The 16,258-nt window shown below is 52.9% G+C and overlaps 6 protein-coding genes; 3 read left to right on the top strand and 3 right to left on the bottom strand.

Moving 5' to 3' along the window:
• Positions 1-576: 576 nt before the first annotated feature.
• Positions 577-3,312, top strand: RCC_08821 (uncharacterized protein; the record flags this gene model as incomplete). Its single annotated transcript, XM_023774067.1, has 1 exon — positions 577-3,312. The coding sequence occupies one exon, from the start codon at positions 577-579 to the stop codon at positions 3,310-3,312; it is 2,736 nt and encodes a 911-aa protein (XP_023629835.1).
• Positions 3,313-3,836: 524 nt separating this feature from the next.
• On the bottom strand, positions 3,837-4,229 carry RCC_08820 (uncharacterized protein; the record flags this gene model as incomplete). Its single annotated transcript, XM_023774066.1, has 1 exon — positions 3,837-4,229. The coding sequence occupies one exon, from the start codon at positions 4,227-4,229 to the stop codon at positions 3,837-3,839; it is 393 nt and encodes a 130-aa protein (XP_023629834.1).
• A 1,537-nt stretch (positions 4,230-5,766) lies between these two features.
• On the bottom strand, positions 5,767-6,245 carry RCC_08819 (uncharacterized protein; the record flags this gene model as incomplete). XM_023774065.1 has 2 exons in its annotated part: positions 5,767-6,137; positions 6,194-6,245. The coding sequence occupies 2 exons, from the start codon at positions 6,243-6,245 to the stop codon at positions 5,767-5,769; spliced, it is 423 nt and encodes a 140-aa protein (XP_023629833.1).
• Positions 6,246-9,464: 3,219 nt separating this feature from the next.
• Positions 9,465-10,204, bottom strand: RCC_08818 (uncharacterized protein; the record flags this gene model as incomplete). XM_023774064.1 has 2 exons in its annotated part: positions 9,465-9,873; positions 10,080-10,204. 2 exons carry the CDS (start codon positions 10,202-10,204, stop codon positions 9,465-9,467), a joined length of 534 nt encoding a protein of 177 aa, XP_023629832.1.
• A 1,091-nt stretch (positions 10,205-11,295) lies between these two features.
• Positions 11,296-11,718, top strand: RCC_08817 (uncharacterized protein; the record flags this gene model as incomplete). Its single annotated transcript, XM_023774063.1, has 1 exon — positions 11,296-11,718. One exon carries the CDS (start codon positions 11,296-11,298, stop codon positions 11,716-11,718), a length of 423 nt encoding a protein of 140 aa, XP_023629831.1.
• A 2,953-nt stretch (positions 11,719-14,671) lies between these two features.
• On the top strand, positions 14,672-15,871 carry RCC_08816 (uncharacterized protein; the record flags this gene model as incomplete). Its single annotated transcript, XM_023774062.1, has 1 exon — positions 14,672-15,871. One exon carries the CDS (start codon positions 14,672-14,674, stop codon positions 15,869-15,871), a length of 1,200 nt encoding a protein of 399 aa, XP_023629830.1.
• Between the last annotated feature and the right edge of the window lie 387 nt (positions 15,872-16,258).

Below are 16,258 nucleotides of genomic sequence, written 5' to 3'. Positions count from 1 at the left end.
GTTCAAATGCTATACTTGCTAATAGCACTTATGTCGGCTCTGTCTCCTGATTGTTCTATATCTCTTGAGCAGAGTATCGCCAGCTACGGGTGTTGACCGAGAGCGAGGACGGAAATGGGTCCGTACCAGGYAGGTTCACGCTAAGCGGGGTTCATGTTTTAGCGCGACCCTGACATGAATTATCTCGCGACGCGTCTAACACCACCCCTCCACTTTCGAACCTCCACTTCCTCGACAACACCTTTTCCCACCGACCACACAAGTTCTTGTAAGTCTTTCCTCGCAGTACCAGGATCATCCGTCAGGGTATCCGGACTAGTACTCTAGGCTAGACCAGATGAAAACATATGCTGACTGAACAACAACTCGAAGACTTCCAACAGCAACCTCCAGCAAAGTCCCAGGAACACGAAGACGGGCCTCCGGCAAAGTCGCGCGCAGTTGTCAGGCATACCAGCAAGTAGATTCTTCCTCCCACTCGACCTGCCGCGCGCAGAAGATCTTCCTTCCCAGCTCGACTAACACTTCCCCTAGCCTCTCCGACCCGTCTCGCCTACCAATTCTCCGATAATCAACATGCAGACCAACAAGATGGTCCGTAAAAACGCGCATACCTGGCAGTTCGAGGAGCGCGACGCCCTTGAGATCCTTTACAAGGAGTACGACTTCGACAACGGCAACGAGGTAGATGCGCATAGCATTTTTACCCACCTGTTTCCGAYGACAGGCTTTGCGTTGACTCGCATTCGCGACGAATGGCGTGGCCGCTTCAAGACCGGCCGCAACAAGAACTGGGCCGCCATGCACTCGAAAACAAGTCTAAACATGTACACTATCCAGGAGCAGACTCGTCGTGCGGCTGTACGTGTCCGCATTGTTCAGGCCGCTGCGACTTTGGCACCGCAAATCACACTGGCACCCATCGCCAGGGTGACTGCGTTACATAATGTCGCGCGCGCGACTGCTGGCCTTGCTGGTCCTGGTGCAGCCGCTCCCGCCATGCCCCCACCCGCGCCAGCACCAGTACCAGCACCTCCCCAGACCGCTCCCGCAACGGTCGTTCAGGCAGACGACCTAAGCAACATTGTGGTCGCATCGTCTCGAAAGCGTTCCGCAGATGCTCCTCCAAAAAGCTCGACAGGACCAGCAAAGCGTCCTCGAACCTCAGCACATCAGCTGAATCGACCAAGCAAAGAGGAGGTCATCAAGCAACGACAAGCTCGGAGCTCCCATCAGCCTGTCGATCACGAGAACTCGCCACGAGGCGCTACTGTTGCCGCCGCTGTCCAGGGTGCTCGGCAGTTGTTTCTCTCTGCAAGGACAGACCGAGACCAAGCACACCAGCCAGCGGATCAGCTTCCAGTGTTCGCACAACCCTCTGACTTGCTTGATTCCCAACACAAGGACCATATAGAGGCGTCACGCGATGACAGTAACGTGCGCAACAAGCCGCGCGGGCATCGCACGGCTCTCACGCATCCAGCAACTGGGTCTGTCGCCGGTAGGCAGCTTGGTCTCGGAAGACCAACAGTCAGCACCGGCAACTCGGAGACACATTCTGCCTCTCAACCACAAAGCAGTGGTGGAGCCCATATTGACAAGGTCGTTGGCAAGACGACAGGCGGTAGAGCGATTGTCGTGGCGGGTCCGGATGTCGAGCCTGTTCCCAGGCCGAACTTCCGTCACCTTCAGGCAAGACCATCAAAGATGAACATGGTCCACTATTCTCTGCTCTGCATGGTCTCGCTCAACGGCATCGATCAAGAAGTCGTCGGATGCTATGTTCAAGATCGTCAGGCCATGGTGCCATACGACAGCAAGACGTACCAACGCAAAGGCGTCGTTGCTGAGATCTGGTTCAAGTCCACGGCGAACGAGATCACCCACTGGCAACACGAAGCCTGTATGATCTGTAACTTTGAGGCCTGCACGTTCTGTAAGAGGAAACTCGACGAACCTCTCGTCTGGCATTCTGAGCGGACGTTAACCTTACCATTCGTGCACGAGAAGCACTGCGTTCCAGTCGACGACGGTGTCATGGTCTTTAAGCCCGACGGTGACCTTCCCCATGGCAGAGTTGAGGGCGTGGTCGTGAAAGCTAGTACGAATGACCAAAGACTCGACAAGCAGGCTTGGTACGTCCCGGAACGCCTCACAGACGAGGTCATCCAAGTCGAGGAACACCAGGAGAAGGTGAAGATGTGCGTCGCGGAGGATTGTGACGTGTGCAGCGATGAGACGGAATCCGAGGTCGGCTCTGAGCTCGAGCTCTCCAGTGTCGCTAGCGATGAAGGGGACAGTGACGTTGGAGACGATGGCGCCGAGGACCCGCAGTATAGTTCTGGCGAGCTCAATGGAGCCGGCAATCTAGACGACACCTCCACGAAGCACAATGACGCCGAGCACCAGGAGCATAACTCTCCAGAACAGGACGATGCTGAGAACCGAGGGCATGAGTCTAATGGCCACAGCAATGGCACACACCAGGGGAGYCAATCATCTCAAGACAGCACCGCTGAACACCAGGAGCACAACGCCTCGTATGCGACCCCTGCACCTAACCAAGCGCTAGTTGGAGGTCCTGCGCTACGCCATTTTCTGATCACATCCGGAAAGATGAACATGGTTCATCGCTCGCTTATACGCGTGATCATCGACAGTACGACCGATGAACCACAGATTCATTGCACGAAAGCCGGCAACAAGTGCACTATAGACTTCGACGACAAGGCCTATAAGCACGGTGGTCCGATTGGTGACGTGTGGTTTCCAAACTTCGACTCCGAGAGGAAGGTTCAAAAAGTCCACAAGTGGTGGATCGTCGAGCCTTGTATGGTGTGTGATCCGAGAGTTTGTGCTTTCTGCGACGAAGGTAGCGACAATGCTCTCACGGATGAGCTCGGTGCAACTGAGGGTCTGGGTCTTGTCCATCGCAAAGACTGCGATGTGGACAGTGATGGGCAGTTGGTGTTCAAAGCACACGGCCCCTGGAAGGTCTTTGATCGGAACGTTACCCACAGTCTCAATCCGAGACCTTGGAAGCCCGCTTCTTTGCCCGCTTTGGTGGAAGAAAAGACCGTGAAGTTCACCCGGCACGCGGACAAAGTAATGGTTTGTGTGCGCGACCATTGCGAGGTTTGCAAGAAGCACGACGAACTCAGGGTCGTTGAATCGGTCTCGGGCGGAGATGACGTTACGGCGGAGGCGCACACAAAGCATGGCGACACCGAGATGCAAAACAAGTATATTGAGGAGCAGGAAGATGCTAGTTCGAAGGACTTCGCCGCACGATATCCCTTCGACGATGAGTAGTATACCTTTGATATTCCTCGACAGCTTCCGGAGTAACAGCAGGTTGACGGACGCGGTGTCGAATGGTCACAACCTTCCTAGCGGTACCGAGCTCGAGATGGTGGAGGATCTGCATGGAAATGTTGAATACAAGGTCGTTAACGAAGTCGACAGCAGCAAAGCCGGTAGCGAGGAGGATAGCGGGCGAGATCGAGCCTTGAACGACGAGGAGGTAGAAGGAGGACACCACGATATCCTATTAATGAACCTGTTTCCGCTGTGTTGGCCATCGCTTCTCCGTCTGACCCATACAATAACTGGTATTGCGACGAAGTGTCAGACCCTGTTCCTGGCTCCCTTGATCACGGCATCGAGACTGGCGGGTTCGTTGTTATGTTAGGTTGGCAGGATTTTGCAGCTAGTAGACCATGAAAAAGCTGGTGTAATTGTTTTCAAATTAATTGTGATTGAGATCATGGTACGGCGCAGATTCTTCCACGTAATTCATTGGTGTCTTTAAACAAGCTTCCCTATCATCTGACAATCTACTGCCCACCGAGTCTCTTCACCTCATTCTCCCAGTTCCTGACAGCAGCCTGCAACAACGCATCCTTACGAGCGAATTCCTGATAGTTCCTCTCCACTAAACCTTTACTGAGCGCCAGATTCGTCTCCGCGAACTCCTTCACCTTCTCCCGCTCAGATCTCTCCCCATTTCCACTGCCAAAAGCGAGATTCTCCGGGATCGAGGCCATCATCTTCTTGAGATTGGCGAGGAAGGCCTTGCGCTTGGGATGGAAGTCCTTCGCTGAGGTATGCGCCTCAGATGCCTCGGTGGCATCATTGCGGCCCTCTGTCACGGAGGAGGCGGCAGAGCTGATGCTGTCGCTGTCGCTGATGATAATGATTTCGGGGGCTTTGTTGGCGGATTGTGCCATAGTGAACTGTTTTGCTTGGAGTTTCTGCTGGATTTTGTTAGATGAGTTGTTGCCACTCGGGTTTCCGTTATCATACCTTGGAGGTGAATATGGTGTTTCTAGAATTGAAGTTTCTTGTGATTGTGAAGAGGTGTGGAAGAGAAAGTCGAGTCCGAAAAGGTGTCGCCGAAAGAGTGCGGTCGATTTCGCTGCTGACTGTGCTAGTGGATCACGTGATAGACATCACTTACGTGACCAAGGGGTAATGCAGAGGGAAAAAGTGGGGCGTTTAAATATTTGAAATTCGACCACATGGGATGGAACCCGAGTATCTTATGTCCATGGAGTTTTTGTCCTGGAGCATGAACGCTTCGCAGGCTTGACAGCTCCATCCTTGCGAACGGCCTCCCAACTCTGTCTCACGGTGAAATAAACCTACGTTGAGATACTTATAAGCTTACCAGAAGTATTACAGATTCCTCCGACTTTTTGTTCCCTTCGCCTCTCCGTAGCGCCCGAGGTCAAAGAACCTGTCGACCGCTGGCCGATTTCGAATTATTCGACTTCTACAGCCGCAGCACCAACTTCGGGATCTGAGTTCTGGACTCCAAGAGCCTTGTACTTACATCTTTGATCTTGATACACCCTCCTGTACCGCTGCTGTCTCCTCTTAACCATCTCAATTTCCGAATTCAGCTCTTCGAGCTTCCTCTAATCAGCAAAAAATCTCAGGGCAGCGACCCAAGCGACCCGAGCTTCGTTGAAAGACCAGTACACAGTACTCCAGGTTGCCTCGTCACCTAAAATCTCGTCAACCTCGCCTGTGATAGTAATGCATTTTCTCCTAAAGGTAGATTGGCACATCAATCTGATACGTTCCAGGTGAGTCTCTCTAGAAATGGCGGCACTAATTCTCGATCTGCTGAAGCTTGACCCTTGATCCCCGCTAGCTCGTCATCTGCGAGTCAAAGGACTGTGAAGCCTAGAGCTTCTTGCCTTACCCACAGGGAGATTCCATGCATCTTGTAGGTGGTGCTGATCTTCCTCTCGCTGATCAACGCGCTCTTCTTCTTCATGGATTTCATGGCCATTCGAATGTCCCAGTTAAGCTTGTTCGAGTATACAGCCTCCCTGTAGTGTTTCTGCTCGGCCGTCTGTTCGAAGCGTTGGTACTAAGCCACAAGGGTGGCTTTCTGAGTTCGACCAGGTGGACGAGACTGTAGTCAACAGAACGAGTTGCCTGGATTGATAACGGACGCTCTTGGTAATGGAGACTGCATCTCAAGACTTGGGTGTGGGTCCAGACACTTGAGACATGCTAGCGCGGGTGAGAATACAGACTGGCGTACCCGCGGGAAGAAATCAAGTCGGGATACTTTGTGCGACATTGCCAAGTCGAAATCGACGAAGAGACAACCTCCCTGATCACTGGCGCAGATACCTAAAGTCGCTGCTCGAACCATTAAGATAGGTGACGGGAAAACAGGACATCATTTAAGCCTTTCATTCAGGACATACATGAGAAGACGATGCGGCCCGTATTCTCACAACCCAGCACTCACAACCCCAACTCATTACTCTCCATGTCCAGAAACTTCCGATACTTCTTCGACACCTCCGCGTCCTCCTTCCCCTCCTTCGCCCCCTCCCCATACACCTCCTCCAACCTCTCCAACGCCTCCGTCGTCTCCTCCTTCTTCTCTTCCAACGCCGTCATCTCCGCTCGCAGAGCTTCAATGCGCGCCTCGGAGTCCTTGTAGATCTTCTCGAGGCGCGTCTTGCGCTCCGAGAAGTAGGCCCACTTGGCGTGGGAGCGCTCCGTCTTGCGGTTGTGCTCGATGGAGTCCGCTTGGTGCTCGTCGCGGCGAGCCAGGCGCTCCTTCTCGAATGCCTCGATTTTGGCGTGGCCGTAGAGGTTACGGTCTGGTGCTGTATGCGCGTTGTCAGTCGCCTATTGCTTGGGGACGATGGATGAAGAGACATACCCTTCTTGCGCGCCTCGCCGTYCTGCTCGTTGTTGTTGCGCTGGTCGTTCATGATTCTGGTTGTGCGTATATGTTTTTTGAATGTTGTGTGTTTGAGGGATGAAGGGATGAGAAGCTGTGGTGGTGGTTTAAGTAGAAAAGTTCAGAATGAGCAAACAAGCACACTTGAAGCGGAAAGTGTATTTAGAGAAGCTTCTAGTCCGAATTGGATGTTCAGCTGACATCGACGTCGCTCTACGCGGGACACTCCGGGCGAAGATATKCCGGGAGAGGACAAGTACCTGGTCTTCTCACCTTCATTTCAATGCCAAAAAGCATGAGGTCTAGACAGCTTACTGAAACTTGCCACCGATTCTATATGCCGAGAGGCATTGCTTTGCAGTGGAGGAGCACGACATGTGGTCCATCGCTTGGACGCTCATATCGAAGACATCAAAAGCCGATCCTTGGAATTCAGAGAATCTTTTACGAATGCCATTATACTTGCCATTTGAACAGATACAATGGGTGTAACAGCCGCCCTCCCATACTGATTCAACGCATTAGATGCGATGTTCATTCTACATGGCGATTTACTCCGCTCGTCTCGCACCATCCTCGCGCGCTATCACAATATCTTCCAAACCCGGCCACAGCAAACAAAAAAGTCTGCTGGATCAATATCACCTGAACGCCGAGAGGAGGCTTCAAGAGATCTCGGAGCTTGAATGCCCCTGAGCACATTTCTATTCGCCGATCCCGATGCGCCTGCGACTAGACAGGACAACAATGCTCAGTCTCGTCAAGATGTCGTCYATCAATGCCCTAGAGATCCTGATGGTCGCACGCCGATCTAGGTTTTTTTTCCCTCTGCTTGTCGCCCGAATTGAGCCTTCCGGGGYAAGAGACTTCTGTAGTCTGCCTAAACGTATAAGTACGCTGCACGCTGTCAGCTCTCCGAACAGATTTGAGATCAGACCCTCCTCCTCTCGAAAGTTTCTTTCCCACGGTGTAGCTACTACACAGCAGGCCCTCGACGACCGCCAGCTATACGATAGGACTGAAAGCTTCTGCTCTGAAATACGCTGGTCTCGACACTCTCTCAGTTCTAGCTATCGTTCCGGGAGACGCTCCTCGATACCTACAAAGACAGGCGTATTAATGTACACATCAAGCTCGACTGCGGGATTTCAAGGAGCAAGCTTCCGCGAGAAAAGAGGTCTTCGTGGCCAGAGGAATGCTTCCCTTCTGGCGATCTCCGCGAGAGACCGTTTCCATTCAACGATCCAGAGGCCCGAAGCTTGGCATCTTGCCGCCAGGCTCGTCTACAACATCTGTCAAATCTGAGGGATCTTGCTCCTGTCAAAAGAATCGGCACAGCCAACATGCTGTACATGGGTCGATGGACCCAGTTTCATTTAGCTACGGAGCCATTGGTGTAATGAAGGTGCTGATTCCGGGTCAAGCTGTGAGGATGACATGATAGCTTGATATGTCCAATTAACCAGGACATCGCCTGCGCCTTGGATGGCGGCTGCCCCTCATCCTTCTCTCCTAGCAGCTGCGAGTTGTTGTCGGAGTAAAAAAAGAGTCCGCTTCAGTGGATGTAAATGGTTTCGTAGTGGACCAGGAGCCTTTATCTCATCTTCTCGGTCGGAGTGGAGTAGCAGATCCTTCCAATAAGCTCAACTCATCGCTGGACCCGCCTTTGCTCAAGATAGTGAAGTTGCAGTTTGTGGAGAAGGCCGATTGTAGCAGGCATTCAGCCATGCCGTTCCCAACACAGCTTGTCGCAAGGACGGGTTATCGATTCGACAGATCCATCAGGAACGAAGCCGCGAAGTTCCATAGGCATTTTCCTCTCTGAGGAGCCGCATCTTAGCTGATTCACATCATGTTAGCTGCAAGTATGTTGGTTTCGATAGCTTTTGTCGAATTGAGAAGCTGGCAGCTTTGAACCCTTAGCATGGCGGCGGTCTTAACGCGGAGATTCTGCTCTTCTCTAGTTGTTCAAAGCTCTGCATGCGTCGTCGACAGCTTCGCCGCCCGACCACTTCCTATGCTGGCGAGTCACTCAGGGCCTCAGTACTCCACTATCAGCACAAGGATACCTCTTGCAGAGTATCCCCGGCCTTACCGGGCAGTTGGAAGACTCCTCGACTTACGTACGGCCATGAAGTGTCTCGATTTGGCTATGGTTGACTTGGCACCAGTGCATCGTGGGTAATGCTATCGTTAAAATCTTCTTGTCCTTCCGCTTCAGGAGATGAGAAGCAATTTAGCCTCGTGGCGACAAGTCGGAGGACGCAAGTACATCATCTTGAAAGCTGGCTCGCTGGTAAGACCTTCGCAGTCTCTACGTGTAGGAGAGGTGCCGCAACAAGGCAAACTGTTCTAATCTAGCTTTCATTATAGTAAATGCGAAGGATAGGAAGGCCCGTTCGACTGGGCGTAGATCGCGAAGTCGACGGACCAAATTGCCAGTCATCATACTCATTGCACTGAAGAGTCCCCCCCGCCCGGATCGATAGCCTTTGAGGTCGCAGGAAGTAGCTTGATGGAAGATCAGAGGTGCTCCTCATTGCAACGAGTAGCAGAGTCGCTGTTCTTCTCCGTCCAATATGGCAGGTTCTGTAAATTCCTTGGACACTAGTCTATGTTGCCCAAATATCAGCGGAGACGCCTTCTAGCAAGGTATACGCTCGCCTCTAAGCATGCAGATCCAATGTTATGTCCATTTATCTCTTGAATCGGTCTCGAGTACATTTCCAAATCTTGAGAAACTGCAGCCATCGTTGCCCGAGGTCCCCGCCATCATGAAACGAGGAGTTGTGCTGTGGAGCTATACCTACGCGGCCGTGAGACATGCAAGAAAAATGTAGGAGGATATCGTAGAAGGGGATGGCGCGTGGGTGGACGATCTGGGAAAACTTATCGAGTGGCATGAAGGTCCCAGTGGCTCGAACAATTGGTTGCTGAGATGTTCGAACGAGGTGCCGTGCGCGTAGGACCGGGAGAATGGTCGCGTCGTGCGAGAAATGTGGTGAGCGGAGTAGCTAACACGCATTTCCAATCCGATCGAGAAGTCCTTTCAACTCTGTTGATATGTGCTGACACGATGTAGAATGGAAATGTCACCGCGAGACGCGACGTAGGCGCTGGAGGAACTGAGCCCAGAATGTGAGTAAGACTTTTACGGCTCATAGAACATGGGCAACACATTTTGAACACCATCGATGCACCAATCCATATTATGTCGCAGTCTATCATAAAACGAACAGATTGCCCAAGGTTAATCGTCCTCGTCCTCGCCAGTACCCTGCATCCTCTCAAATTTCCTCCGAAACTCCCTCGTCTCCCGCGCCGCCTCCTCAGCAGTCAACTCATCATCACCACCACCATCCTCCTCGACATCACTACCATCATCGTCCTGCTCCTCCTCCACCTCCTCCCGCAACGTCAATTCCACCTGCGGAGCCACAATCCTCACAATCGCCTCCCAGAAATCTCTCTGCCTGGCCTCCGCCTCATTTCCCCTCGAGCGCACCACAATCCACTTATGCCTCACACTCGCGTTCTTGCGAGCTCTCCACTCCGCACCGATCCGGTGATTGTCGATGCCGTTAGGGAGACCCATTGCTGGCATGCGCCTCTGACAAATCGCGTTGATGATCAGCGCGTACTGGGTGGCGTTCCAGTACCTGTGAGAAATTCATGGTGTTAGAGCGAACTTCATGGTAAGGTTCTTGATCTGATCGTGCTCCCTCTCGCGGTGTTGTGTGAACATGCACGGAACGATCACCTCGAGGTGACTGAACTGTTCGAACAGAGCATCTGAGACCGTGACGCCATGAGGCAAATCCATGATGAATCGAGGTTCATTGCATGCAGGTGGGAGTTTACGTACGTGTAGCGCTTGTAGAGGACGAAAAGAAGGGTGCGGATCCCGTCGAGGTCGTCCCATTTCATGCGGGCGAGTGGGGGTGTTGGTGCGGATGCGGCGCCTGTTGGTGCGGTGGTGTTGGGAGCCATTGCGCGTGTGGGTGGCTGTTATATAGGGCGATGTTGTGTTTGTATTTATGTTTGCTGGAGTTGCTGAAGCTGTTGGAGTCGCTGAAGCTGTCGGGATTGCTGAAGCTGTTAGGATATCTGCAGCTGTTGGAGTTGCTGAGGCCGTTGGAGTTGCTGAAGCTGTTGAAGTTGATGGACTTGTTGGGATGGTGGAAGATGTTGGAGTTGTTGGAGTCGTCAACAGCAGGAATCCGATGTTGAAGTATAAGTAGTTCCATATGTCATCAGCAAACCCGGCGACCGTGTTCCGGCTACTATTCACTCATTATTTGCGTATTTACTCATCTTCCATCGAAGATTCGTGGCAGTTCGGATCGATTGTCTCAATGAAACTGCCAGCACTGATTCACTGTCGAGCCTTTGTGTTGTGAATACGAGGCTGTCATAGGCGCTGTGATAAGGGGCATTCACTCGGAATGCTCTTCTACCATGGTAAAAGGCACTCAAGTTCTGGAAGGATCGGACGTTGCAGTCAGTTYAGGAAGATCGCAGTCGTGGCCCTCCGGTTCCAGAGTACATCTTCCAGACRGAACCACCTGTGTCCTTGTCAGTTGTGAAAATTCCGGCATGCAGAAACTAGAGCAAGTCTCAAGAGCCATGTAGAATCTGCCCGTCGTCGATGGAGCACTTCCTGGATGATATAGGAAGCCTTCCTTCGTGCGTTCCATTCCTCCTTCGTTCACAACATCCATCACATCCGAACAGACTATCTGTCTCCCTCAATATGCCTGCTCTTGACGAACAGATCCCAGCACACCTATACTCCTGAGGCAACCCTCCTGACGCTATACACTCACATCGACCTTCACATATAGAAGCCTGCTACCGACAGCGGCCTGCACAGCACTGACCCCTTTGCTTGGCCACCGCGCTAGCGGAACGACCAAAACTCCCAACTTCCTCGCTTCCCTCCTCCATTTTTTCTTCAGCGACCTCCGCCATCAGAAAACGTACGTACCCCCTCCTCTCACCGCCGTCAACTGCGACAAAGCAACGGTATTCGAAGACCATTGTCCAAAGGCTAACTGTCACATAGAGACACACACACCACGATGGCCGACCCCAACAAGGCGGAAGGCAGCAACAACAGCAGCATGGACCTTGCGGCGATCGGGTGCGCCCTCCCTCCTCCGGCGGCACCACCACCCGCCACCACCACCACCACCCTGGCTCTCCGGCCAGCGACGACTCCCGGTGCCTTCGGCATCAAATCCGGCCGCGTGGAGAAGAAGCGGAGCGTGGCAGAAATTCGGCAGGAACTGCTGAAGAGAAAGGGGCCAGAGCTGGCGAAATTCGTGCGGGAGAAGAAGGAGAAGGCAGAACTCGCCGCCTTCGACGAGGAAATCTCTGCGCTGTTCCGGGAGGAAGAGGAGAAGAAGAGAGCGGTGGCTGCCCGGGCCCTCGAGGCAGAGAGCGCTGCTTCTGCGCTTCGCCTGGAGGAGATTGCTGCGGAGATGCGCTCTCGCGGGAGATGATTGGTGGTTGTGTGTGGGTGTGGAATCGTCCTGCATGACGTTAAAAGGCGCTTTTTGTATTATCAGGTCTTGCGTGTGCTGCTGGGGTGCGGTCCCACTTCCTTGGGCAAATCGCCCTGAATGGAAGGATTTTTTGCTGGTGTTGTGTTACGCCTTTTCACTTGTCGTGTTTGGCCGTATCGTTGTTCACTCTCTGGTTTGAATTGACTCTATTGTGCTGGGTTGAGGGTTGATGGACGCGTGAAAGACGTGTGTGGGAAGGAAGGATACTTTCAAAATCTGTTTATACTTCTKTGGGTTCATGGAGATTTTGCTACGTTCTCGTTTTGCAAAGCCATGTTACCGTACTCCCAAACTATTTCGCCCAGTCCTCATCTACGTCTCTCTAATCTATTGCAGGTACTGAGCTGCCCTGATGCTTGCCGGACGCGTGAAAGTGGGACCTGAACGGGAAGGTTGTTTCCCAAATTTGATTTCACTTCGTAGTCTTTATCAAAAGAATCGGAAAGGGAGTCTTTCTTGGCGGCGACAACAGATAATCGCAATCGCAGTCATGCCGCTCAAGCAGCGTGGACATCCCACGAAGTAGCTTACAGAGAATGACGGAGTCAATGACCCGCCGAAAAAGCGTCATGTTGTCGTTTCGCAGCATGGCAGCTGAGCAACTTTAATCCGTTCCGCCTTGTCTTCCGCTTGGCTCTCTCTTATATCGTCTCGAGAGAGCGAAGCTGAAGGGTACTAGGCGGTGAACGGGGGACTGTAAAATGGGATTCATGGTTTGCCAAATTTTGACATATGGTTGACATGGTTGAGATTCAGGGGATCCGCAGGGTCTAAAATTCCACACCGGTGCCATACCGCCTCGTTCCTTTCTGTTTCTCCGTACTTTGTTGATCGTAGTGAGCTAGGCTGGCGCGTGGTGAACGGGTGGGAAAGAGCTGTCCGACGGAGGGCTATATCGTCAGTACGTCTTGAGTACCGCTGTTAGGGTGGACATCCTGATACTCCTCGCTAACAGAAACCACGCGAATGGAGCATTGTGGTCAGATCCGCACATCTCTCACGCAATCCCTGATTACTGCAGGTTTTCCCCTTCAGCATTCGACCGAGCAGCCCGCATGTCAAGAAGAAGCGCACTACACCGAAGACGGGAATCCTTCGACCTCCCTAACGGCTAACAAGACCTGATGCTCAAAGTCGGCGGTGAAGGGAGGACGTGATCATGGTATCGGAGTAGCATCGTCTTCTCTTGATCGGGGTGCCAGATGACAACACACTTTCGGCACCCACAGGCTCCAATACCGGTGTTGGCTCGTACGTTGCTGCAAACGTCCCTACTGGACCAAAGGATGGCAAGTGGGGATCTAACATCGACGARCCAAATACAGACAAGATCGATGAGACCTTACCTGCGGTTGAAGACCTTCTTAATGGCACCAAGGAACAGCACGGCGACTCCAGGCATGTTGTTGTTGATCGAGACGATGGCTGCGCCAAGTATGTAGGTCCTGGATGCATAGAAGAGAGCTGAGACATGGAAGGCTATCCTGTGAGTCCGTTAGTGTAAAGCCAATATCGTGGACATCTAGCAGACCACGCGGTTCTCAATCAATTAGCAAAATAATCTGATTGACCTCTCGTCCGTCCCAGAAATTGCTGAGGCTTTCAAGTTGGGGTATCCTGCTGAGATGAGGTCGAACATAGATGAGAAGGCATATCACCTTGTCCTACGATCTCCCGTGAACCGTAGGACCAAGCCAGTTGAAGTCAAGCTTCGCAAGCTGCCATTCAAAAAGTCTATACCCAACCACGGGACCGTTGTTGCGAAAGCCATCAGAGTCGCTGAGCCAACATGTCTTCCGTATGTCCTGATCCATGTCTTCAAAGCTCTCGTACGGCTTGCAGTCAGAGAACTCGTTCGCATAGCTGACGGAGTGCGAGGAATCAGCGACCATGGAACTGTTGGGCTCAGCGGAGGCTATTGCCCTTGGCTCCTCAGGTGAACTCAAAAGGCACAAGAGATCGCGAGTGGCAGCTGTAACAATCCTAGATCCAGGCTGAGTGGCATGAAGCGAGTACTGCGACCGACCCAGTCAAAATATGGAAAGTCGATGGACGACGCCAGTGGTCCTGATTCTCCCTACTGAGATCCCGGGGTGTTAGATGGCCTGCCTGGGTTTGCTGCTCCTGTCGTACCAGCTGTAGCAACGCTGTAGTCGTGATTTGACGGTTTGTCTATGTGGTTTGCCAGTAGAGTTTGCTCGGCATCCGCGACAAATGGGATCTCCAGCGATACTTAATGCCCCTTCCCCTTTCTCTATTCCTCTCCTTGGACTTCTTATCCCGTTATATGAACTTAATCACACAGTATAAACCCAAGCCAACCTCTCTATCAAGTCACTCGTTGATTCAAGAAATGAATATAAAGACCCTGCAGCGGAAGTCCTGCGGCCCCACCCCCTTCCCGCTGTTGTTCACTCTCGGGATCCGCGCTAGTGATCAACAACTTTGACTTCAAAAGCTTCACAACATCCCACTGTCGAACGCTCTCTTCGACATCAACACTTCCAAGCTGCGCATTCCCCTGCCCTGCTGTCCTGCTACAGCAACCGTCAACTCGGACACTTCCGGTTAGTGTTCTCTTACCTCGAGGCGACGCGCATGTACTGACATCTCTAGCAGACATTCGCTTACCTCGAGACGATCTTCTTTCCCGAATAGATTGCTCTTGAGATCACGTCCCGCCTCGAAGACTTGTGGTATGGTCGTTGCTGTCCCCTTGCCTCCGCGCGTCTACTAACGAACGCGTAATAGCAGACTTGCCCGGGCCTCAGCTTTCGGTTTTCCACGCGCACTTTCAGGCCGCTGTCTTCCTTTTAACCTTTCCGTCGAGTAAGTCGCCCTGATGATTACCCTGCCAGATATCCGACTAACACCTCCGATAGCATTCAACATGTCGAACACAAACGCCGCCGCCGCGCGCTCCAGGTACGGCCGCCGCAACCAGCCAAACAACACCCACGCGTCCGCAGCAACCACCACCCGCGCTGGCCTCCGCCGCAACTCCGCTCCCAACCCTCGTCTCCTGGCCGAACTTGAGACGTACCTCAATGGTCCGGTCAACAAGGATGTAGAAGACCTCGGATCATTCTACTGGCACGGGAGGTGGGTCGCCATCCAGCGGCATGAGTTGGGCATGATCTGGGGCTGCCGCTGCCGCAATGTTCCTGAGATCCATCGACTTATGATCTCCACCACGTGGGGTGGTATCTTGGCGGACGACGTCTCTGATGAGCGCCGGGAGGCCAACGGTAACAGGGGCACTGTAGCCGCTCGAACAGCGCAGGTACAGGCAAGATCTTCGAAGGCCGTTGCTGCGCGTGAGGCAGCCGGATATCCTGCTGTGGCGCGCGTGGACATGGACATCGACACTGCCGAAGAAGCGTTACGCCCAATCAGAGGCGGTGACCTCGCAGCACCACTCGCCCCACGCGCGAGCACGCCACGACATCCCTACGCATTGAGCGATGAACAAGCTCCAATGAGCGATCGCCTCGCCCGGGACTTCGCCAACGCAGACAGAGCCACAAACATCTTCCTTACAGACGTGCAAGGCAACTTCCTCGGTGCGTGGCCCAAGCAACAGAAGCCACACACCTACGATCAGGCAACTTGTGGTGTCGAAGGATTTGCGGGAACCCGCGCATACCAGTCTCCTGGCATCGGTGCTCTGGAGCCCATGGGGCTGTGGAAGTACCGAGAGTGGCTGGTAAAGCGGAACGATTTCCGGCTCACCAAGGCGGGTTGCGATGACGAGGCACTGCGGAAGACGGTGCTGGACCAGTGCCTGGAGACTGATGATCTAAATTGGCGCTATGTGGAGGAGGCCTGGCGGCGCCTTGGGGATGGGGGACAGGCATTGCCTGATGGGTTCGTCGACTCAGCGAACGAGCCTCTTGAGGAGGCTGACGATGCGGACGTGGACATGACGAGCCCGGTCTTGGAGGACGAGAGCGAGGTGGAGAAGACGTTGACAGAGCGGGGCTTTGACGCTGACGATGAGCGTACGGCAACCGCACTTGAGGAGGAATCCGACAGTGAAGGGGAGTATGAAGATGGTGAGCGGACCTTTCTCATGCAGGGAAAATTTTGAGCGCTGTCCATTGTAGCCAGAATCCCTACTCTTAACTTCTCAAAATGGTCATTTTTCCATCAGCGTATTGCTCTACCGAGTGAATTTCATCTCATGACTTGCCGTTTAGTTACGTTACCGTCTACACTATCAGCGTTACTAGATGCCCTGGCCGTCATACCTTTCGTTTGATCGACTTAGCAATGATGCAGTTGCCGTTATTGGTGGCTGAWATGATCTGTGTCTCCTAAGCATCTTTGCTCCTGTTCGATACACACAATCTGAACAGCTCCACAAACAAGTTCTTTGTCATTCGCTATTGCCTACTAAATAAAGAGCTTTGCCCAACAAATATCCAATCGCTCGATTTCTGAACTACCGACTCACGGTGCTGCATATAACCCATCA

This window comes from Ramularia collo-cygni (assembly GCF_900074925.1).
Source record: "Ramularia collo-cygni strain URUG2 genome assembly, contig: RCC_scaffold15, whole genome shotgun sequence".
NCBI classification, from domain to species: domain Eukaryota; kingdom Fungi; phylum Ascomycota; class Dothideomycetes; order Mycosphaerellales; family Mycosphaerellaceae; genus Ramularia; species Ramularia collo-cygni.
This window is presented reverse-complemented; position numbering and strand designations above follow the sequence as displayed.